The 24,850-nt window shown below is 44.9% G+C and overlaps 1 protein-coding gene across 1 annotated transcript in view; it reads left to right on the forward strand.

The window, feature by feature from the left end:
- adamts10 (ADAM metallopeptidase with thrombospondin type 1 motif, 10) overlaps positions 1-24,850 on the forward strand; it is a 233,009-nt gene that overhangs the window by 146,536 nt on the left and 61,623 nt on the right. Inside the window, exons 14-15 of the mRNA XM_086004738.1 lie at positions 3,048-3,111; positions 23,367-23,469. Coding sequence (XP_085860864.1) covers positions 3,048-3,111; positions 23,367-23,469 — 167 coding nt within the window. The remainder of the gene's footprint in view (positions 1-3,047; positions 3,112-23,366; positions 23,470-24,850) is intronic.

Raw genomic sequence — 24,850 nt, forward strand, 5'->3', positions numbered from 1 at the left:
GCGCTGGTCTGTCCGGAAGATTTCATAGATCGGCATCACGCCGGTCCCGTCGGTGCCGGATATCGCGAAGTTTCCTGTATATACTAGTTGATCTTATGCTCATGGAAAAAAAAGTTTTACAAAAGCAGTGGTAGGTGGTATGCCAACCATGTGACCAGTAAAACAATATTATTAAAAGGCTTGCGTATGCACATGCTTCCTGTTGTCAAGATTTTTGGTAACATCTTGTCAACATTTACAATGTTAAACACTTATGATGGCAATTTTAATATGTATATTGTTGTCTGTCATAATGTAGTTGTGGGCTTTGGTCACGAGAGGCGGAAACAACTCCAGCATTCTTTTTTACTTCTTCACGCCCCCTCCCCGCACCCCCCCCCCCCCAACCCTCCATTTTTCAGTTACTTTAAATTGGATTTTCAGATTATGACCTGATAAATGGTGCACCTGGAACCCCGACCCTTGCCCATTTGAAGCCCCATCCCCACCCCCAACATTTACAGCCACCCAATCCAATTTTGGGCTATGTCCTATCTGAATCCCAATTTTCCCTGTAGGTATAATAGCCCTGATTGCTTTCATTGGTGGTACAGTAGTAGGCTTCTAGCCCACCACCTTTGGTCTCACACCACCCACACAAGCGCCCTGCAGCCCCAACCCCCAAATTTTGATGTCTCCTCCTCCCTCTTTTCAACCCGTACTTCCATGCACCAATACTTTTGTTTGGGAGCTTTGTCCCAGTGACCTTTCTTTGTCGTGACTAAGACCAGGAATCTTTCTTTAGAAGCACTTAAACTCATTATACTATATAAATAGAATACTATTAACTTTTTAACTGTCTTTACAAGCAAAAAGAATATTTTTAGCCAATGAGTCTTTTACAGTGAGCATGTTTTTACTTTTACAGCATGCATGCATGATAATTCATTATCGTGCTTTGAAAAGTAAACTGCTGATGAAATCAGCAGAAGTTAGTTTACAGCCATGGGGACAGAAACAGTGGTAGCAAACGTAGGAAGAGGATGTTAATGAACTCATATCTGCTGCTCCATTAATTCAGTGGTTTGTTCGTGTGCTTGCTGCTTTATGAATTTAGTATGCCTCCTACTCCAATAATTTTTTTTTGGTGTGCCAACTATTCCATTGATTTATTTGCTGGCACCCATTGCTCCATTAATTTATTGATTTTTGCCATCTCTATTATTTTATTAATTTGTTGGTGTGGCTGTTGCTCCAGTAATTTGTTGATTTGTTGGTCTATAAGAACATAAGAAATAGGAGCAGGAGTAGGCCATACGGCCCCTCGGGCCTGCTCCGCCATTCAATAGGATCATGGCTGATCTGAATCTAGACTCACGTCCACTTCCCTGCCCTCTCCCCGTAACCCCTAATTCCCTTATCTGCTAGGACAATGTCTGTCTCCATTTTAAATTTATTTAATGTTGCAGCTTCCACAGCTCTCTGGGGTAGCAAATTCCATAGATTTACTACCCTCTGAGTGAAGAAGTTTCTCCTCATCTCCGTTTTCAAAGGGCAGCCCCTTATTCTAAGATTATGCCCCCTAGTTCTAGTCTCACCCATCAGTGGAAACATCCTCACCGCATCCACCCGATCAAGCCCCCTCACAGTCTTATATGTTTCGATAAGATCGCCTCTCATTCTTCTGAACTCCAATGAGTAGAGTCCCAACCTACTCGACCTTTCCTCATATGTCAACCCCCTCATCTCCGGAATCAACCGAGTGAACCTTCTCTGAACCGCCTCGAGAGCAAGTATATCTTTTCTTAAATATGGAAACCAAAACTGCACGCAGTATTCCAGGTGTGGCCTCACCAATACCCTGTATAACTGCAACAAGACTTCCCTGTTTTTATACTCCATCCCCCTTGCAATAAAAGCCAAGATTCCATTGGCCTTCCTGATCACCTGCTGCACCTGCATACTAACTTTTTGTGTTTCATGTACCAGGACCCCCAGATCCCTTTGTACTGTAGCACTTTGCAGTTTCTCTCCATTTAGATAATAACTTGCTCTTTGATTTTTTCTGCCAAAGTGCATAACCTCACACTTTCCAACATTATATTGCATCTGCCAAATCTCTGCCCACTCACTTAGCCTGTCTATGTCCTTTTGCAGGTTATTAATTCAGTATTGTCTACTTCTCCATTTAATTTCCCCATGTCCACGCCTGTATTATTTAATAATTGACTGGTGCTCCATTCTGTATGAATTCAGTGATGCCCACTGCTCCATTTATTTACACCGTAATTCACTGGTACCTACGTAGCTATGCTGCAATGTTTATCAATATTCTTTTTCTGTCAGTGAGTTGTTTTGCATGTGATTTATTTTCCAGTTGTAATTGTATGGTGTCAAAAATCAATGACATAATTTGTTCTAATTTAAATCACCAGTTTATTTGGTTATTTTTTAATCTCCATGCTATAATAGTAGCAGCTTCTATTATCCCCTGTTTTAGGGTGTATTGTCATCTCATCCTGTATAGGTCTTGATTTCCTACGTGCAATGCCACAGGAGATCAACTAGTATGCACAGTAAAATTCTTGCTGTTAATATTACCCTGGTGCATTTTTAAACAGCAAATTATAAAATCACTATAAAGAAAACAATAAATTAATTCTAACCCCGCTGAATATTCAGAAAAGAGAGACTTTTGGTAGTGGTGGGTAATGTGTATAAAACGGGAACAAATTGCACCAGTGGTAATGAATGGCTGCCAACCTGTGTAAATAATTGGAGGGATGGGTCACATGGTTCCCACATATAAATCACACTGCTACACCACAATGCCCTTGAAGAATTGATCACGAGTCCAACAGAACAATAGTATCCGTAGAACAGCAATGCTAGGTTTGTTCATAGGACTTCCGAGGACCAGTTAAATTAGTGGAAGAAAAAAGGAGTTGCAAGTCCTGTGATTAATGATATCTTGAAAAGCAATATGACCAAATATGCCAATTAGTGTCTGCAGAAATAGGCTGTGTCTGAATACTTAATAATATATTGATACTTCCCTCCCACTCTAGACCAACTATTGGTGGGCGATACTGTCTTGGAGAGAGGAAGCGCTTTCGATCGTGTAACATTGATGTAAGTAAATTGCCTCGATAGTTATTTGAAGTTTTTGTTACAAACATCAGCAGTTTTTAATATATCATTACACAAATTAAGGCTGTAGAGGCAGTTGTGTGAATAGCAAAAAACATTAGCAGATTATGAAATGTGTGCTGAAACTGAGACACAGATGGATAAATAAACTCTATCAGATGATTTGATCTATTGCTGGCAGTCTGCTCCCCCAGTGGCTCCTAGATCTACCTCTTCTCTACCCACTCCAAACTGAACCTCTCTTTACTGGCCCTTAGTTCTTCCAAGTTCCCCTATGCCTTTTGAGTGGACTTCACGCCACCATTTCCTCCTGTCCCTCAGTCTCGAATTTTGAACTGAACACATTCTCTCCCCCCTGTCCTCAGTTTAAGATCCTTACCAATTTTGTCTAAATCTCGGTATTCTCTATGTAAGCCTACTACTCCAATTTCTCTCTTTTGGACTATTCCAGGTCCTGCTCTCCTCCTCACCGCACCTGGCCATGCCATCTTTCATCTCCATCACCACAACCTTCTTGATCCTTATTCTCACTCATCATTACTTATCAGCCTACTTTCTTTACTGCCAGCACCCCAGGCTTGAATCCCTCATGCATGATCCCTCGCCTCCAGACTCAAATGACTGCATGAAGTGCTGATGTTGACCTACCGAAATGTATTTGCAGGTAGACCTTATGAGGTACAAATCCTTAGGCTTAGCAGCTACTTGAGCCCTTGAGCTGATTCTTTGGGCAGCAGGTTGCAGCTCGTACAATTGTACTAGCCCTGAATCCTCCTCATTCGTGCTCTGTGCTTCACCGAGTATGCCTTCTTGCAGCTTATTAACTAAACTTCCAGAATGAACGTATCTGTGCTGTTGCTTATCACTGTTGGAGTGAATGACACAAGGTGGTATGTGGTGCTAGGACCAGGGCACACATCCCCTATGGGGCCTCCATGTCATGGGAACCCATAGGATCATAAAAAGAACGTGTGTTACAGTGCTGTCAGTAAAACACCACTTCACACTCCAATTATGTGGCAAAATGTTACGCTCTGCTGCTGTGAGACACTGGCCGCGATTTCCCCAATCTCGGCAGGTCCGTGGCGGGCGATGTCGGTGGCGGTTCCCGACCCCACTGCTGGCTCCAGCCCGCTGTGTAGAATGATTTTACGTTGATTGGGCTTGTTAAGCCCGCCCAGCGTGTTTGCCAGCCAATTGAAGGAAGCTGGTCTGATGACATCATTCGATGATACTTCATCAGCCAGTTTCCTTAAAGGGACCATGTCCATATTCATTTTGACAGTTGTGCTGTCAGTGTTCTACAGCACTGAGGTGCTGCAAACACTGGCGAGCACTGCACAGAGGTGCATGGCTGCACCAAGGCTCCCCCTTGACTCCCTTCATATGCTTATGGAGGGAGTCACAACATGCAGGAAGGTTCTCTTCCCTTCCAATGGGTGGAAGAGACCTCCCCAGGAGACCAATGCAGCCTGGTTGCACATTGCACAGGAGGACACAAGCAGGGATGTCATCAGGAGGACCAGGCTACAGTGGCGCAAACCTTTTCAATGATCTCAGTAGATCGCGAAATGTTACTGCAAAGCCACACTCAACCTCATCCTGCTGTGCCACTCTTCACATCCCCATCACTCTGCCTTCCCTACCTTAATCCTGCACATCCTTACTCACACCAACTTACCTTGCACCTCCACCCATCCCTCTCTATCTATATGATCACATCCCCATCTCACTAGCCACCCCTCACACTCACCCTCATCCTAGTCCAATCATACCAACTAACAACACACAAGGGTAGGCACTTGGGTGTTTTATGCAATGTTCATGTAAAGTTCCTGTTAATGTGGTGTCAAACATTGGAATCTTTATTTTCAACACTTTGCGTTCTTGGACAGATCTGTGTGCACCTTTGGAAGTGGCTCAGTGAGTTGCAGTGAATGGTGAGACATAATGGTACCCCTCCCCGCCCCCCTCCCACCCCAATGGTGATGTGTGTGAAAGGAATGGCTTGAACATTGTAGGGAATCATGTGGCAGCCAGGGTGTACAGCGCTAAGCGAAGTAAGTGTGGCCATGGTGAGGCCATCCCTGGCGTCCCGGGCAGCAATGTGGTCGGGTGCTAATGCTCTGTGTCCTATGCAGCATCGGTTGATTGTGGAGAAGGTTGGTGTTGTTGTTGGTGCTGCTGGTGTGCCCGGTGCTGTTGGTGTTGGGGCTGATCGTGATGGGATTCTGAGGACTAAGGTGAGATAGTTTCAAGGGCACCGATGCTGATGTAATAGATGGCAGGTGAAGTAGAGATAACAGAAGCGATCTGTCAATGGTGAGAGAGGTTGTTCCACTGAGGTGACCCTGAATAGAGAGTTTACTCCAAGCACTTGCAACCTGCATAAAGCTCAGTCTGTCTTCCAAATGCAGTAAGCAACAGCTTCTGAGCTTAGAAAGTGAACAGCTGTGAGATGGGAGCTTTTATAGCACATTTGCAGCTGTCAAGTAATGAGAATATTTCATGGCCATACAACTCCCGACCTGCTTACCTGACGTGATCCTTGAGCAACGTGGACCCCGTGGGCGACCTGGTAAAATGTAAAGATGAGCTCAAAATACTATGTTAGCAAGGTCATAATGACCTGAATTGCCTCCCCCGCCGCTACGTGTCGGGTCTGTTCAGCGCTGACTGACCCGACATCTGGGAAAGTCGCATGGCGGCAGGTGGACAGCAGGGTCCCGACCTGCTGTCAAAAACATTTTTTTCCCGCCTGACCCACCACCGAACGTGCCCGCTGATCTCCTAAAAATTCCCCCTTCTATGTCTGTTTTAATGAAAGAATGAATGAGTGATTAGAAGTTTTTAAAATTATGTTACTAGAACATCTGAACAGGGGCTTCTGATCTCCCCACCTCCATTCCCTCAGCTGCCTACGGGTTTCTCTCTTCAATGGGATAAAGGGTCTTGTACTTCCTATGCTCCTCCCACATACAGTTGCTAATGCCTGTTAGGTGCAGTCTTACTTCAAGTAGATAGAAATGGGATATATGTGGCAATGAGGAAGATGAGAGATGTGTGTTACCCAGGTGCGCAGACTTACTCCTATCTTGTGGGAATCTCTGAACATGCAGCATACAAGTAAGTTGTGTTGGCAGTGTGTTTGCTCTTTGAACCTTGCCATATTTCATTGACCACAAGGCAAAGAAACTGACATGTTAACAATATAGGATTGGCAACAAAGACATGGACATGGACATTTGGAAAACAGGTGAAAGGTTGTCAGAATGCTGGTCATACTCTAAGGTGTAGGATTGTTATTATTCATTTTGTTCGTCTCTATGTTGAGGGAAATAACCCTATTACTGGTTCTACCCTTGAGCGGAGACAACAACCACAGAAACTGGTATCAAGATTTCTAAATATTTTATTAGATTGCCAAATGACAATAAGCAACAGATCTAGACAATACTCACAAATGGATTACAGTTCAGAACTCAGGTTGACCACACCATCTGTTCTGAAGGAGGGCCGGGAATGTATACCGAAGTGATTGTTCTTTGTCTTTGTCTTCTGCCTTTCCTTCATGTTGCCTCTCCTAAAGATAGCACAGTTTGTTTTCCTTTATACAGCTTTGAGGTAGCCTGATCAAGGCCCTTTTAAGGAGATTTTCTTTGTCTTAGCCTTGTGCCTTCTGATTACCATAAAATGTGGTCTTTTTTTGGTGGCAATGTATTGTTCAAAGTTGTGCTATATCTGTTTCCTGGGTTGTTTGTCCGCAGACAAAAGTGATTATGTATGTGATTATCTGAAAAGGCTGTTTTTATTTCATTAATCCAAAGTTAGATGGGGCCAAACTAACAATTCCAAAAATAAACTACCAATTCCAAAAATAAACTACCTTTGACAAGGTGCCACACAAAAGATTATTGCTTAAGATAAAAAAATCACGGGATTGGGGGTAATATTCTGGCATGGATAGAGGATTGGCTATCTAACAGAAGGCAGAGAGTTGGGATAAATGGTTCATTCTCAGACTGGCAATCAGTAACTAGTGGTGTTCCGTAGGGGTCAGTGCTGGGTCCCCAACTCTTTACAATCTATATTACCGATTTGGAGGAGGGGACCGAGTACAATCTATATTAACGATTTGGAGGAGGGGACCGAGTGTAACATATCAAAGTTTGCAGATGATACTAAGATACTAAGATGGGAGGGAAAGTAGTGAGTGAGGAGGACATAAAAAACCTGCAAGGGGACATAGACAGGCTAAGTAAGTGGGCAGAGATTTGGCAGATGGAATACAATACTGGAAAGTGTGAGGTTATGCACTTTGGCAGGAAAAATCGTAGAGCAAGTTATTATCTTAATGGCAAGAAACTGGAAAGTACTGAAGTACAAAGGGATCTGGGGGTCCTGGTGCACGAAACTCAAAAGGTTAGTATGCAGGTGCAGCAAGTGATTAAGAAGGCCAATGGAATGTTGGCTTTCATTGCTAGGGGGATAGAATATAAAAATAGGGAGGTATTGCTTCAGTTGTACAAGGTATTGGTGAGACCGCACCTGGAATACTGCGTACAGTTTTGGTGTCCATACTTAAGAAAGGACATACTTGCTCTCGAGTCAGTACAAAGAAGGTTCACTCGGTTAATCCCGGGGATGAGGGGACGGACATATGAGGAGAGGTTGAGTAGATTGGGACTCTACTCATTGGAGTTCAGAAGAATGAGAGGCGATCTTATTGAAACATAAGATTGTGAAGGGGTTGGATCGGGTGGATGCGGGGAAGATGTTCCCGATGATGGGTGAAACTAGAACTAGGGGGCATAGTCTTAGAATAAGGGGCTGCTCTTTCAAAACTGAGATGAGGAGGAACTACTTCACTCAGAGGGTGGTAGGTCCATGGAATATGCTGCCCCAAAAAGCTGTAGAAGCTACATCATTACATAACTTTAAAACAGAAATAGACAGTTTCCTAGAAGTAAAGGGAATTAAGGGTTACGGGGAGCAGGCAGGAATTTGGACATGAGTCTAGGTTCGGATCGGACATGGCCCTGTGGGTAGCGGAGCGGGCCCAGGGGCCGTGTAGCCTGATCCTGCTCCTATTTCGTGTGTCTAATTCTGTTAGATTCAGGAGATGGTTCTGTGATAGTTGATTGGCGGTTAGGGTCAGATCAGCCATGATCTTATTAAATGGCGGAGCAGGCTCAAGGGGCCGATTGGCCTACTCCTGCTCCTATTTCTTATGCTCTTATGCTTATTGCAAAGGTAACAGTGTAAAATTTGGCAAAATGTGATGACATCCAACTTGGGCAATCTTTCAGAGATTTTTATTTTTTGTAATCCTGCTCCAAATTCTGTGGGATTGACGTTTGCTACCACCTGCAATCGTGCTACTGTAACACTGCTTTTCACAGCAGGATGCCTCACACAGCCACTGTTCTGGCCGACACTTCATACTTCTGGACTTCAGAGTTGCATGTTGAAATGGCACCATTCTACACTTAGTCTTGCTGTAGCCGTTTCTCCACTTAAGGTAGTCAGCAGTCCTTTAAGAGCTACTGGTACAAAATAATCCACCCCTTGACCTCACCCACACTGCGTGTTGTGCACCCAGAGTGCTATAATAATATGTTAATGAACTGACGTCAGATTATGGTACAAATTCAGCTCCGTGCACTGCAGGTGCAGGTAACACCCAAAGATCAGCGATTCTGGTGCCATTATGCCCAGACCACATTATCACAGCCATAGTTTACTTGAATTTTTAGATGGCATTAGATGCCTTCTATAAGCTATTAGGGAAAGTTAAGGCTCATGGAATAGATGGACAATTTTCTAGATGGATTGAGAAATGGCTTAGCAATAGAAGATGAAGGGTAGTGATAATGGAAAATGCTCATACCTGTGACGCTATCCAATTATTGCGTCCCATCCATCCCCGACTCTAGTGACTCCAGCAGGCAACACATGCTTACCTCTTGACCACCTGTTAGTTGGGCAGGTGCAGGGGGGATTGCAAAAGAGCAGCTCGTCAAATATGACTATTCCTTTGTCCTCTCTCCAGGACATCAAGCTGCAGACTATCGGCAAGTCCTGGTAAAAGGCAACAGCTAAGACCCTAAGGAACTCCACCAGTCTATGTGAAAGAGTTGCCCCTTGTATCCCAGATCATGCAGCTGGCAGAAAAAGTACATCGCCAGTGCCTACCACTGTATAAAGGGTCTCATTTTAACTAGGTTGGTGGGACTGTGGGATTGGGCAAGCATAGTCCCACTGGGAATCACCAAGTGCTTCTTTCAAACAAGTAAAACCACCAGAATTTCAGAGAAAGTTAGCAGAGAATCAATAAATGATAAAAGGTCCTATTTTTCATAAACTGGTAAAGTTGTACAAGGACAAAATCAGTGCCCCTCCTTAAAAGATTGACACTAATATTTAATGGGAGGGTTGGCTTACCGAAACGGATCATAATGAAAATCAACAAATCAACCAAAACCGTAAGGTTAGAGGAAATGACGATGGATATTCCATGCGATGCCCACCGGTCAAAAAAGGCATGCAGTGACCCAGTGGACCCAACATGTTTATATACCAGAATCATCCTGGTGCAGTCTATGAATTTCCTTTAGTCTTCTATCCTGAAACCTTCCCAAAATCTTTTAATTTGTGTGGGCACAGCATGACCATAAATACTTTAAAATATCATTGAGGCAATCCCACATATGGGGCTGGATTTTGCCAGCGCTCAGAGGGCAGGTTTGGAGGCGGGTCCGCTGTCAAAATCGAAAAGATTGGCAGCAGGGCGGTATCCCGCTCTGGACCCGCCTCCTTGTGAGTTTCCCTAGTGCCGGCTCTGCCTGCGCTTTGCAGACCCGGCACCAAGCGGCGGGTCAGCCAGTTGAAATACTTAAGAGGGTGTTTAAAGGTATTTAAGCAGCATTTTACCAGCTACTAACCATTTTTCCAACTTTTTCACGAAGTTCACATCGCTCGGGGATCACGTCAGGTAAGTATGTCGGGTTTTCAACAACTCGCCATTGCTTTGAATAGGGGACAGCTGCAAAAGTGCTATAAAAGCTACCATTTCACAGCTGTTCACTTTCCAATCTCAGAAGCCTTCAGTATTTGGAAGAGACTTTTCAGCTTTATGCAGTTTGGAAGTGTTTGGAGTAAACTCTCTTCACTGTCATCTCCTTGGAACAACATATCTCACCATTGACAGATTGCTTCTGTCATCTCTACTTCAGCTGCCATATCTAACATCAGAATGAGCATGATTTATGCTCTCACCTTGACCCTCAGAATCTGATGACGATCAGCAGCAGCAGAACCAGCCACACCTGCAGCAGCAACAAGAGCGCCAGCCTTCTCCTGAACCACCTGATGCTACGCAGGGCAGAGGGCATCAGCGCAAGGCTGCACCGTGCCGGAGACGGTACCCCCAACACAGGATTTACAGGCAGAGGATGAGCTTCTTCAACATGACGGAGCAGCAGTGCCAAAGGAGACTCAAGCTGTCGCGCCAGGTCGCCGCTGACATTTGCGGATTGCTGGAGCAAGACCTGCAGCCCAGAGGAAGGGGTGGACACTCCTTACCAGTGGCTGTTGAAGTCACCCTTGCCCTCAACCTCTTCGCTTCAGGGTCCTTCCAGGCATCTGCAGCAGATATTTGTGGCATCTCGCAGTCGGCCGCCCACAGATGCATCACACAGGTCACCGATGCCCTCTTTAACAAGTCCACCAATTATATTCATTTTGCCACTGATGAAGGCAGTGTCAATGAGCGGGCGCTTGGCTTTGCCGCTCTAGCTGGCTTCCCATGGGTGCAGGGCGTCATTGACTGCACACATGTGGCCATCAGGGCACCCCCTCATAACCCAGTAACATTTGTTAACCGCAAGGGCTTCCACTCCTCAACGTGCAGCTGGTCAGCAACCACAGGAAGATTATCATGCATGTGTGCGCCAAGTTCCCTGGCAGCTGCCATGACTCGTACCTCCTGCGCCACTCCACGCTCCCTCAGCTCTTCGCTCCGCCAAACAGTCTTTCTGGCTGGCTGCTTGGAAACAAGGGCCTGAAGATGTGGCTCATGACACCTTTGAGGAGGCCAACAAACGAGGCTGAGGGACGATATAATCAAAGCCACATCTGGACGAGAATTGTCATAGAACAAACAATAGGCTTGCAAAAATGTGCTTCAGATACTTCGACAGGTCTGGAGGAGCCCTTCAGCGCGCACCAGCCAGGATCTCCCGAATAGTCGTCGTCTGCTGCGCCCTGCACAACATAACGCAGCAGCGAGGATTAGCACTGGATGAGGAAGATGGCACAGAGCGCAGAGTCTCATTAGAGGAGGAGGACGGGGAGGAGCAAATGAGATTGTAACCGAGGATGACGAAGAACTGGAGGAGCAAGCAGTGTCATTGCGACCAGTATGTGAGCACGTTGTTGCCCGTCACGCCAGAGATGCCCTAATCAATGCCAGATTTAACTAACTTTATGCAGCTCAGATGTGGCTGCCACAGGCGTGCACAGGTTGGCATCACCCCACACCAACACCATAGAGCAGTCAAACAATGACTAGTCCCTTGTTTTCACTCTCACCACCATTGCTGGATGTGAAATGAGCCCTGACCGTTCACTCTGCCACTTCCATTTGAGCACACACATTTGGCAACGACTGCAAAGTGTGACAAATAAAAAATTTATTGCAACTATTTCATATAATATAAAGATGACCGTGATAATGAAAAAGACACCTGAGTGACTACCCTTGTGACTATTTGTGTGGGATCTTTCTTTTCCGGGTACTTCTATGCAGTGCTATCCCTGTGGCTTCAGCAGAGGTAGACGCAGCCTCCTCACCTCCCTGCTGTGCCTGCTTAGACGCCTTTGGTGGTCGTCTTCTGGGTTTTGGAGCCTATGAGGGCCCCGCCAAAATCTGCTCCTCCTGCGACTGTGCAGGGGCAGACTCATCCATCACTGTGCGGGGAGGCATCTGGGGCTCTGACCGAGGGGTTGGCAAGGGGGTGGAAGTCTGAGCACTTGGAGAGGAGACCCCACTTCCATGTCCCCTCCCACCACCATCCCTCTCCTGGGCCACCCACACTTCCTGCTAGCAAGTAGCTGGAGAGCACCTTGCTGCACTTCATAGGGGCCACGAGGGCCCACGTCTATACTGACATCTCTCCTACAAAGGACATCTATGAGCCTCTGGTTTCTCTCCTCCATAGATGCCCATCTATTTTGAAGTGAAACCATGAGACTGGCGCAGTGTTTCCTCCATGCAGGTGGCCATCCTATCCATCAGTGACTGCGCCACGGTGCTGCTCATGTTGGAGAAGGACTCTGCACACTCACAGTCACCGCAGTCGTGAAACCAGTCAGAGCCTCATGCACTTGTTCCTGCAGCTCCAGGATCGCCCTCTTCCTGGATGGCCCCTGAGGCTCAGCGTCTGCATGCAGCTGAGCAGAGCTAGGAGACTCCTGCGCCCTCCGATGATGAGTCTCCACTGCTGTCAATGTCTCCACCATCTGCTGCTGCTCACTTGTGATCTGTGAGACACTAGGTAACAACACTACTCTTTCGCGCGACAAACACACCGAGGTGTGCGTCTCTGTGCTGGGTTGCGTTGTCTGAGGTGACGCTGCGCCCTCAGAGGCAGGAGGCTCCTCTGAGGAGTCTTCTTGCTGTTCCTCCTGGACAGTCGGAGGGGCTCTTGATGGACCTGTGGGAGAGTAAAGACATCAATTACATATACGAGATGTCGACTGCAGACACATACCATTATCCACATGATGAGCATTCATTTTCTGTTGACATCTGACCCCATATGAGTGACTGATGAAAGGCATGCAAGTGTATGGAAAATAATTCTGTCACCAGCCTCGTCTAATGAGCCCCTCTCTCCATCCCCCACTTCTGGCAGGTCCACCACTCCACCAATCTCCTGTGCTGCCGCCTCTGCAGTGGTCAAATATGCCTTGGCTTGTTGAGGGCCTCCTCACGTTCTCTCCCTCTCTTATTGTGGGCTATCTTTTCCTGCAAGGAGGGAAAGAAGAGAAGGTTGAGTGAGAGTGATGGAATGAGTGTAAGGAATAGAATGGGATAGAGTTTTACAGGGGAACTATGATGGAGTGGGTTGCCAATATTAAGTTGCCTCCTTTTATGTTGTTAGTTGCTGTCATTGCATTACGATGAGGCTGAGTGTGAGGGGTGCATAGAAAGATGGGGACCTGATAATGTAGATAGAGAGGGGGATGGATGAAAGTCCAAGGGATGTTGAGGTAAGTAGGGTTGGCAATGCAGAGTGGTGGTGATGTGATGACAGGCACAGCAGCATCAAGGTATGTGTGGCTTTATACTCACTTTTCCTCATCTTAGAAGATCATTGAACCTCTTCCGGCATTGCACCCAGGTGCAAACCACCACTGACATCCCCGTTACCTCCTGCGCTATCTGCAGCCACGCTGCCTTCGTCTGTCCATAGGGAAGAGAACCTCCCTACATGCTCTCATTCTCTCCACAAGATGATGGAGGGAGTCATCAGAGAAGCGAGATGCTGATGTTTGGCACTGAATTGTCTGAAATTGCAAGTGACGGTAAATGGGGCCATGGCCCCCTTAAATATATTGGCAAGAATTGCGACATCCTGTGACATCACCAAACCCGCAACTTTTAATTGGGCCGGGAAACGCACAGGGCGGGCCTAACGAGGGGAGATCTTTCTCTCCAGGATCAACACAGAAGCAGGGTGGTCCCCTGCCGTCGCCCTCTCCCGCCTTGAAGCCGCCCAGGTAGACAAAATCGCGGCCATGGAGTGTGATTATTGGTGACCACCAAGGTGACCAGTTCTTTTTCAAGTTTTTATTCAACTGCACAGGCACTTTTTTTTTAATTCATTGGATGTGGACGTCACCGGCAAGGCCAGCATTTATTGCCCATCCCTCAAGTACAACTGAGTGGCTTGCTAGCCCATTTCAGAGAGCAGTTAAGAGTCAACCATGTTGCTGTGGGTCTGGAGTCACATACAGGCCAGACCAGGTGAGGGTGGCAGATTTCCTTCCCTAAAGGACATTAGTAAACCAGATGGGTTTTCATGACAATCCGGTTGTTTCATGGTCACCATTACTAATGCTAGCTTTATTTTATGCCAGATTTATTTAATTGGATTTAAATTCCCCAGCTACCATGGTGGGATTTGAACTCATGTTTCTGGGTCACTAGTCCAGTAACATAACCACTATGCTACCATACCTAAAGTTATTCAGGAGTCAATCATTTTTAATTTTAATGAATTAGACAATGGACTGGTTTCCAATTAAGAGTTCTACTTCCTTCACTGTTCTTTGAAATCGCAATAAGAAAAACTTGTTTTCTGCTATCAGCAGCTATCTTCCTTGAACATTAATCTTACCTGTTTGAAGATTGTAACAAATCTATTTCCGTACACTGTTGCTCAAATCATTGTGGAAATAGACACCCATCTTAATTGGAAACAGCCAGTAACACCTGAGTGTATAAGTCTCTTGTTTCTGTTTCAAATTTAACATCATGTAAGGATTAACCCTTTAGTTTTCACGGAATGTATGTAGTATGTCCAAAATGGACCTACAGAGAGAATGAACCAGAAAAGTAGAAGAGGAAAGCAAACTAGAAAAGTGAGGGCGGGGGGGGGGGAGGGGAGAGAGAGAGAGAGAATGAACAGAGCAAGAAAAAGAGAAAAATCAGAAAAGGCGAGCCAATCAGCAAAGGAGGGAAGGAATAAGCTAGAAAAGGAGAGAAATGACACAAACTAAAAAAAAAAAGAGACAGTGAACTTGAAAAGAGGCAAGAGTGAAAGAGACAAAGCCAGAGCAACTAAGAAACAGAAATAATGTGTAAGGAGCAGAAGAGGACAGAGAAATGGGAGAGAGAGAGAGAGAGAGAGAGAAGCAGATAAGGAGAGATGAGCACAAGAAGAGAAAGATAAACAAATGAAGCAGAAGAACCTTTCTTTAAAGTTGAACTTTCATTGAGAGCTCCACACTTTCCAATCCTTTTGCACTCCATTGACCTCTTGCTGCTCAATATTAATATCCTGATCATTTCCAATGTCTTAACTCTCCCTGCCCCACCCCCCACAATAGCTCAACGGTCACAGGAAAAATGTCAGTGGTTTTGCCCACTGAGACCAAACTCCATGTTCTCCTCTTTTGCACCAGACTGATCTCTTGCTGAAGACTGATCTCTTGCTGAAGACTGATCTCTTGCTGAAGACTGATCTCTTGCACCAGACTGATCTCTTGCTGAAGACTGATCTCTTGCTGAAGACTGATCTCTTGCTGAAGACTGATCTCTTGCTGAAGACTGATCTCTTGCTGAAGACTGATCTCTTGGTAGTATGACAATCATAAAGATTTTCAAAAAGCATTTGGAGCAATTTGATTGGCTCCAATTATGCTGCTTGCTATTGGTAGCTGTTGCCAATTTTTGACTGGAAAGTTTTGAACTTGTTGATGGTTTTTATTTGTTTGATTGATGTGTTGGCTCTGTACCAGTTCAGGTATAATTTCTTCCTGTTTCGTGAGTAGAAGTTTAGGACAATGAGGTGCAATTGTGACACAGACTTTGTGTATCACGGGTGTGATGTCTAAGATGTGGCCTAGGAAGTGTGATTGCTGAAACGAGACATATAGGAAAATGCATGGCTTGGTACCTTCTTTTATATTATTACTTGCAGCTCTCCCAACGTGTTAAGTCAATGAAATGTATTATAAGGACAAGAGTTTTATACCATGTAATGCACAATATATTATTCGGTTAAGATGGAGCTGTGCGCGTTTAAGGGAACATAGTCACATTTTTGGTGAAGTAAACAGAAGCTCAGGTCACGCAGAGTTTAGTTGTCATTTGATTAGAGAAGTTTGCAAAATTTAAAGTGCTTGTCAGATTTGGCTCCAGGTCATAAGCACCCAGCATTAAGTAACTGGCTTTTTTTTGTTTTTTTTTTAAAGATTCTTTTGCATCTGCAGCAAAGTGATGGCTGCAGTGTGATGTCTGCGCACTGAGGTGTCATTTTTAATATATTACTAGAACATCCTATGGTGCTGCTCTTGGTAAGTCAGGAACATTATATCATGTAAAGTGTAGGTGTGTGTCATTTTTAAGTTACACTTTCTGGGGGTCTTTCTGCTCTCTTTTTACGCCAGATATATTTTCTGGATTCAATATCATTGATCACTCCCATAGTTTTATTTGCTTCATTTTTGACACATCAGCCAGCAAGTTCAACAGTCTTCACTACCACCAATGCAGCACTAATGAGGCAAACACTGCATTTATTCTCGACGTGACAGTACGTCAGCATTTACATTTTAGGTACGACACTGATGTTGGATGACCATGTTGTACTCGTTTAAAGACAATGTCCCATTACAATAGATGTGCACTGTCATGAGTGTAATATAACTATCTGAAAGTACTGTGGTCAGCTCTTACTCACCAATAACCTGCTCACTGATGCCCAGTTTGGGTTCCGCCAAGACCACTTGGCTCCTGATCTCATTACAGCCTTGGTCCAAACATGGACAAAGGAGCTGAATTCCAGAGGTGAGCTGCGAGTGACTGCCTTTAACATCATGGCTGCATTTGACCGAGTGTGGCATCAAGGAGCCCTAGTAAAACTGAAGTCAATGGGAATCAGGGGGGAAAACTTTCCACTGGCTGGAGTCACACCTAGCACAAAAGAAGATGGTTGTGGTGGTTGAAGGTCAATCATCACAGCCCCAGGACATCGCTGCAGGAGTTCCTCAGGGCAGTGTCCTAGGCCCAAACATCTTCAGCTGCTTCATCAACAAACTTCCCTCCAACATAAGGTCAGAAATGGGGATGTTCGCTGATGGCTGCACAGTGTTCAGTGCCATTCACAACTCCTCAGATAATGAAGCACTCCGTGCCCGCATGCAACAAGACCTGGACGACATTCGGGCTTGGGCTGACAGGTGGCAGGTAACATTCACGCCACACAAGGGCCAGGCAATGACTATCTCTAACAAGCGAGCATCTAACCACTGCCCCTTGACATTCAACGGTGTTACCATCGCCTAATCCCCCACCATCAACATCCTGGGGGTCACCATTGACCAGAAACTTAACTGGACCAGCCACATAAATACTGTGGCAACAAGAGCAGGTCAGAGGCTAGGTATTCTGCGGCTAGTGTCTCACCTCATGATTCCCCAAAGCCTTTCCACCTTCTACAAGGCACATGTAAGGAGTGTGATGGAATACTCTCCACTTGCCTGGATGAGTGCAGCTCCAACAACACTCAAGAAGCTTGACACCATCCAGGACAAAGCAGCCCGCTTGATTGGCACCCCACCCACCACCTTAAACATTCACTCCCTCCACCACTGGCGTACCGTGGCTGCAGTGTGTACCATCTACAAGATGCACTGCAGCAACTCACCAAGGCTTCTTCAGCAGTACCTCCCAAACCCGCGACCTCTTCAGCTAGTAGGACAAGGGCAGCAGGCACATGGGAACACCACCACCTCCAAGTTCCCCTCCCAAGTCACACACCATCCTGAATTGGAAGTATATCACCGTTCCTTCATCATCGCTGGGTCAAAATCCTAGAACTCCCTCCCTAACAGCACTATGGGAGTATCTTCACCACACGGACTGCAGCGGTTCAAGAAGGCGGCTCATCGCCACCTTCTCAAGGGCAATTCGGGATGGACAATAAATGCTGGCCTTGCCAGCGATGCCCACACCCCATGAACGAATTAAAAACAAAAAAAAAATAGGGCAAGGCTAGAAAATTGAACGAAACACTGGTTAAAAGGGAAGAAACAGAGAGTAGGAGTTAAGGGGAATTTCTCAGTCGTTGGAAGTGGGTTTCAGTGTCCCACAGTTCTGGGATCACTTCTGCTCACTATGTACATTAATAATTTGGATATAGACCTAGAGGGACTGTTGTCTAAATTTTCAAAATTTTTAGCCCCAACATCGATGGTGCGCTAGCGCCCCCGCGCCGGAACTTAAGTGGTTGCGCCCCAAGAGGGAAGTGGGGTGCTACTGGAAGCGTCCGCATCCCTCTTGGGGTGCTGGGAGTCAATATCTTAAAGGGGAGGGGCCTTGTGCAGCGTGACCCGGGGCTCAGCTGGGCCCCCGGGGATCGGGAGTGCTGGCAAAAGAGCCTGGCACTCAAGAGAAGTGCCGGGCTCTTGGAGCGCAGCCGGCACTCCGCGTCAGGGATGCCGTCCAGGAGGCCGGGGACGGGAGCGCAGGCAGGTGCTGGCAGGCGGCCAGCAACAAAAATGGCCGCCCCACACCTCGCCTTTAAATTGCATCTCCCCGGCCACAGGTAGGCCCCCCTGACCCCGTCGGACATAGCGTCCGGCGGTAAGTAACGGGGCGCTCCCAAAGATCGCGAGTGGGGCGCTGCGCACAGCGATGGCGTCATCGCTGGCGGCGCAGCGCCGCATTAGCGCCGCCGCTAACCACCTGATGAATTGCGTGGGCAGCGCCACACCCAGGCACTAGTTGCTTTGCGCCCCGTTAGCGCCCTCTTAGTGCACTAACAGGAGGCGCAAAGCAACCCAACTTTCCCCCCATAGTAAGTAGAGGCATATGGGGGTTCAGGTTCACCAGACATTAACAACAGCACCGCAAGTAGATAAGGCCATAAAAAAGCTAATGGCATACTGGGTTTTATGGCAAGAGATATAAGAATATAACATTCAAGATGTAAAGTGAATCTATATAATGCCTTAGTCAGGCCACAGTTGGAGTAGTGTGTGCAGTTTTGGGCTCCACAATGTAGGAAGAATGTTGAACCAGTAGAGAGGGTGCAGCACAGGTTGACTGGTGTGAGGAAATAGAAATATGAAAAGACTTGAAAATTTGGAGCTGCTTTCATTGGAACAGGGCAGATTACGGAGTGATTTGTTGGAGATATTTAAAATGATAAAAGAATGGCACAGGATAGATACAAACAGATTGTTTCAGGTGGTCGAGCGGTCTAGAATGAGGAGACATAGATACAAAATTAAGTGTAAAAGCTTTAGGACAGAAAACTGGAGAAATGTTTTTACACAGCAGTTGTGAGGCTGTGGAATGCACTACCTGAATTCGTGATTGAAACAGAGATCATGTCAACATTTAAGAATAGTTTAGATAGCTGGTTTGAAGGAAAGGGATATAAAGGTATATGGGAGCGGGGTGACACGTGGTATTAGGGCTATTTGACCACAAATACAGGCTGTTCAGCACACATAAAGGGATGTAATTTCTATGTTATTCCATGTAATCTACACAGAACTGCATGATCTTGTCTTCCTTAGGAACCAACATCACCAGCAATGTCCACAGGCTCTGAAATGGCTGTATTACTCCTTGGTCCAGCATACACTGTACTTCTCTAACTACGTCTTCCATCACACTATGTGGCACAGGGTATGCATGCTAATGCACAGGATTCAAAATATCTGTGTTTACCTTGTGCATAAGCTGCTTTGCATAGCTTGGTTTACCCGAGAATAGTGATCGAAACCCTATCAACTTCTTCCAAGTTTGCTGTTTCTGTATGGGAGATAACTGAGCTGATAATGATCTTGTATACGGAAGAATCTTTTTTACGCGCAGACAAGATCTCACCTTGCTTGGCCTTCCATTCGCCCACTACTAGGCATTTCCTCAGCATATCCTGTGATCTGTATGGTAGAAAAACATAGGGCTGCATTCAGGTCACTGAAGCTTCACGTAAGTGTATTCTGCAGCAACTTCCCAGTATAATGAATCCAAACAAGACAATCTCTCATAAATTGGAGCCCAAGGTACCTGCAAAATCAATTAGAACATTACCACAAGAACCCAGAGCTCTGCATAAATGAATTGATGATGCTCCGAAAGCAGGATTCTTTTGTAGCGAACCCTGGATAACATCAACAGCTGAGGGTGTCCTTACGCTAGTCCTTCACTCAGCAAGTTTCTTGATCCTCTGTTGCCATTTCTACTTGCTCCTTGTCATTTATGCTGTGTGCTTTAACTAGTGCGCCCCCCTGAATCTATATATCTAATGCCCCTAGAAGGAAACACTTGTAGTAGTGCTTACCACAGGCGGAGTGAGTGCTGCTGCATATTGTGAAGTGGTATGCTCAGCATCTTCAGGGGTTGTGTCTGCCTGGTCCTCGGGGACACAAGTGGGAACACCAGAACAAAAAGTATTAGTGGTATGAGTAACACACCTCTTCTAACAAAGGTGAGTTGTCAATACATGGCAGGCCCTGATGTTGTGGTGCATGGTAAGTTTGTAAATGATGGAGTGCCTGAGTGTATGTATGACTAGGAGGAGGAAAACCAGGCTTCCAGCTGTGTAATACCCTCCTGCATAACCCTCTCCTTTGGGTCGACCAATTCTAGTGCAGTATTTCCTCAAGATGGGTTTGAGGTTGTGGAATCTGTTCTTCATCTCTTGCTTTTATTATGTTCTTTTTAGTTAGAATCATTAATTTTACAGGCCATTTAGCCATCAAACCTCTGCTGGCTCTTTGAAGGAGCTGTCCATTTCATCTTGCTCCCCTGCCTTTTCCCCATACCATTTTAAAATGTTATTTTTCAATATTTATCCACTTCCTTTTTTGAAAGCTATTAACCCTTCTGCTTCCACCAATATCATGAGGGCATTTAGAGACAACCACACTGGAATCACATGTAGTCCACGCCAGGTAAGGGTGGCAAGTTCCCATTCTTGAAGGACATTAGTGAATCAGTTGAGTTTTTACACCAATCTGGCTAGCCCAACAATTACCAGGATTTTTTGAATTCACTATTACAACCTGCCATGATGGGATTCAAACTCACGACCTCTGAGTTGTCCAGTATTATAACCACTAGGCTACTGTACCTCACATTGGAGAACTGGGACCGTGTTATCGAAATCTTAGAGAGACTAAAATAGCCAAACAGAGAAATAGATAGAGAGAGAGAGAGAAGGAGAGAATTGTAGAGGTGAAGGCAAAGGAACAGTTGTAGGAAAAGAGAGGCACAAATTATTTTCTATTTTTTGTCTGTGAATAAAACCACAGGAGATCAACTATATTGTGCAAAACATTGTGCATTACATAAAAAGATGCTTTTATTATAAAACAATGCATCCTCTGACATACTGTGAGCAACAACATGGTAATATAAGACAGGGGTTTACCACTTCTGTGCTCCTCAGCCCTTGATTTTCCACCCTTTCAGTTTAATAGGTAGTAAATTGTAGGCTGGCAAATGTGGAATTGGAAAATTCCAGCCATAGTTATCTTTTAAGCAGGAGTAATTGTATAAAACCAGTCCCTACCCAATGGGAATGTACACTACTGATTAGAAAGTGTGCTTAACATTTCAGTCAAATTATGTTTAAGGAGTTAATTAATGTTATTTAATGTTTGGTTTATAGGGTCCTATATGCAGCATAAATATCTCTATTTTATCTGGCCACAATTTTATATTCACTTGCAATACCTTGGAAAATATTTTTTAAATGTAAAATTTTATTTTACAACTTTAAGTGATATGAAAGCAGAGTCCACAGACTTTGTTACAACAGCGTACTGAGAAGCTTTGCCATGTTCCAATTGTTTAATACAAGTAAGCTACCACCCATTTGTGTAATCAAGTTATCAACGGCTTGCCTTTAAATGAGTTTTATTGACAAAAAAAATTACATTGCTCTACTCGCAAAAGATAATGGGGTAGATTTTGACTTTGTGCAACAGTGTAAAATCGGTGATAACGAGTTGGCAGCTCGTTTTACATGTCTCCCCATTGTTATTTCCATTGAAGTGAATTGAAATTATAATCAAGAGAGAGATAAAACGTGCTGTCGACTCGCTATCACCCATTTTACACTATCAGACAAAATTTAAAATCTACCCCAGTGAATCCACGGAATCCACGGAAGCTCAACGTAAACTCGAGGAACAGCACCTCATCTTCCGATTAGGCACTCTGCAGCCTTCCGGACTCAATATCGAGTTCAACAATTTCAGATCATAAGCTCGGCCCCCATTTCATTTTCTCTTGTAATTGTTCCACTCCTTTCCCCCCCCTCCCCTTTCCTTTTGTTTCTCTCTCACACCTGGCAGCTATCTTTTGCCCTGCCAGTACACTTTACACCTAATCTCAGCCTATTACCATCTCGTCTAACTTCTAATCTCTTTTACTTCTTTTGTTTCTTTTATTCTTTTGTCCGATCGCAGCCCTGCCTTCGATCTAGTTTCTGTTCTTTCCAGTTTTGAAGAAGGGTTCGACCCGAAACGTCAACTCAAATTTCTCTCCACGGATGTTGCCTGACCTGCTGAGTTTTTCCAGCATTTTCTGTTGTTATTCCAGTGAATCTAATTCTAGCCTGATCCAAGAACCCAAGGGTCAGTAGGTATCAGGGTCAGTAGGTATCAACTGCAAAGTGGCTGTCTGTTAAGGTTTCAGGTTATTTTACTGCCTGTGGCTTCATTTTAAAATGTCAGTATTTAGTCATGGGCGGAAGGTATTGACTCTTTGACAGTTCCTTTGTTGAGATAAACCAATTTCCAAAACAACTGGCGCCATTCAATTTGAGGAAACTTTATATCAACATAAATATATAAACGATGCCAAAATTAAAGAAAGTAAGCTCTCCTCGGTGAAAGTTTCCAAACCACCCAGTCTGGCACCGAAAATCAAACTTTGGCAAGTGCTGTACACTCAATAATATGATGTTAGTCAATCTACAGCAAACTTCCAATAGTGAAGCAATTATAAAATCTTTCAACATATTCTCTATAAAATGAGGGTAATCACAATTTATATAAAATGAGAGTACAGGAAACTTTCGATTTACCGGCACCTAAATAACCAGAAATCTCGGTTAACCGGCAAAATTCAGGAGTAGGTTTTACTTCATATTGACTTGCATCTGTTGCTGTGCAAGGGTGTGGCTGCAGCTGTTGCTAAGCTACAGAGACACTTGCAACTTGTGGCCATTGTTCTGAACTTGTGGGTTTGTTGCTTTATACGGAGCTGTCAGCTCTCCGTATCTTTTACTATAGCATTCGGTTATCTGGAATTTTTGATGAACCGGCACCACGTCGGTCCCGTCCGTGCTGGATAAAAAAAAGTTTCCTGTAATTACAATTTAAAATGGAAAAGGAAATATGTTATCATTTAGCTTGATTTTCTCCTTTTTGAATTTTACATTCTGACATTGCTTCACTTTTTCTTTCTCTGCTTTATTTAGGATTGTCCAACAGGGTCTCAGGACTTCAGAGAAAAGCAGTGTGCAGATTTTGATAACATAGCATTTCGTGGGAAGTATTACAGCTGGAAACCATACAATGGAGGTAAGATCAGTGTCAAAGTGAAAAAATATCACATTCATAGCTTGCTTTTGTGCAGTGATGGGCAGGTGATTGACTGATGTGACGCATAACCTAATGTTGTTTGAAAGGAGCCTGTGAAGTAATATTCAGTGTCACTGGTTATTCACTGACACTAGCAGTGCAGTTAATCTAGGCTCCTGGTCCAGAGCAAGTGACTTGCACAACTCTTCCATGGGAAGCACATCCTTCTAAGGGATTGGGATCTTGGCAAGTTCAAACAGAAGCACCTGGGTCAACAGACAGTGGCGTGGCTAAATTTTGTAGTTGCCTGACTAGTCTGACCTTCCTCATTTCTTCTTCAAGTTCTCCCTCCTCAAAACAGAGATAAAGGAGAATGCCACAGGGAGAGGGCATTGTTAGGCGTGGGGCAATTGGGACAGGTTCCAAAAATCAAGGTTTCAACCCCTAGAGCAATATTCCAGCTTTTCCCAATTTTCAAGTGGCCAAAGCCACAGATCAAATTATTTGAAAATAAACGATTGGCTGAACTCAGAACTTTACCAAAATGGCCACTTGTGGCACTCCTGGTTTTCTAGCCACCGCTCCCAACCTGCAGTGCCACTTTTGTAGTGGTGTTGCTTTTTAAGAGGCAGGGCCCAGGTTGTGGGGGTTCGGAACTTCAGTGTTTCACACTCATTTTATTTACATACTGAGGGGATCACCACATTTTTCTCATTTTACCACCCTGAAATTCTCAATCATGCAGCCACCCTTCCAAAGAGTCTGCAGTTTAAAAAAAAAGTTTCGAATGTGGCCGGTGAATTATTGTCCATCATTAGTTGCCTTAGGAAGATGGTGGTGGGCCCCTTTCTTAGTTTGATATAACTGAGTGACTTGCTAGGCCACTTGAAAAGGCAGTTAAGAGTCAACCATGTTGGTGTGGGACTGGAGTCATAAGCAGGCCAGTTCAGATTAAGACGGCAGGTTGCCTTCCCTATAGGACATTAGTGAACCAGTTGGGTTTTTTATGACCATTCAAGATCTTAATAGTTACTTTTTACAGATACCAGTTTTTCCAGATTAAAAAAAACTGAATTCAAATTCTCAAACTGCCATGGTGAGATTTGAACTTAAATTCTCTGCATTAGTACTCCAGGCCTCTGGGTTATCAGTCTAGTCGCACAACCACTACACTACTGTACCCTATTTAAATAAATAAAAAATGCCTGAGGGACAGAGTCATGCAACGTGGCTACAGTGCTCTGGAAGCTTTTATTTATTGGGCATCGCTGGCACATCTGGCCTTTATAGCCTATCCCTAGGTGCCCTGAGAAAGTATTGGTGGGCTACCCTCTTTGTAGTGGTTTTATGCAGCTCAGTGGCTTTCTCGGCTATTTGAGAG

This window comes from Somniosus microcephalus, chromosome 13 (assembly GCF_052327205.1).
Source record: "Somniosus microcephalus isolate GS21.2 chromosome 13, FLI_Smic_1.0, whole genome shotgun sequence".
Taxonomy (NCBI): Eukaryota; Metazoa; Chordata; class Chondrichthyes; order Squaliformes; family Somniosidae; genus Somniosus; species Somniosus microcephalus.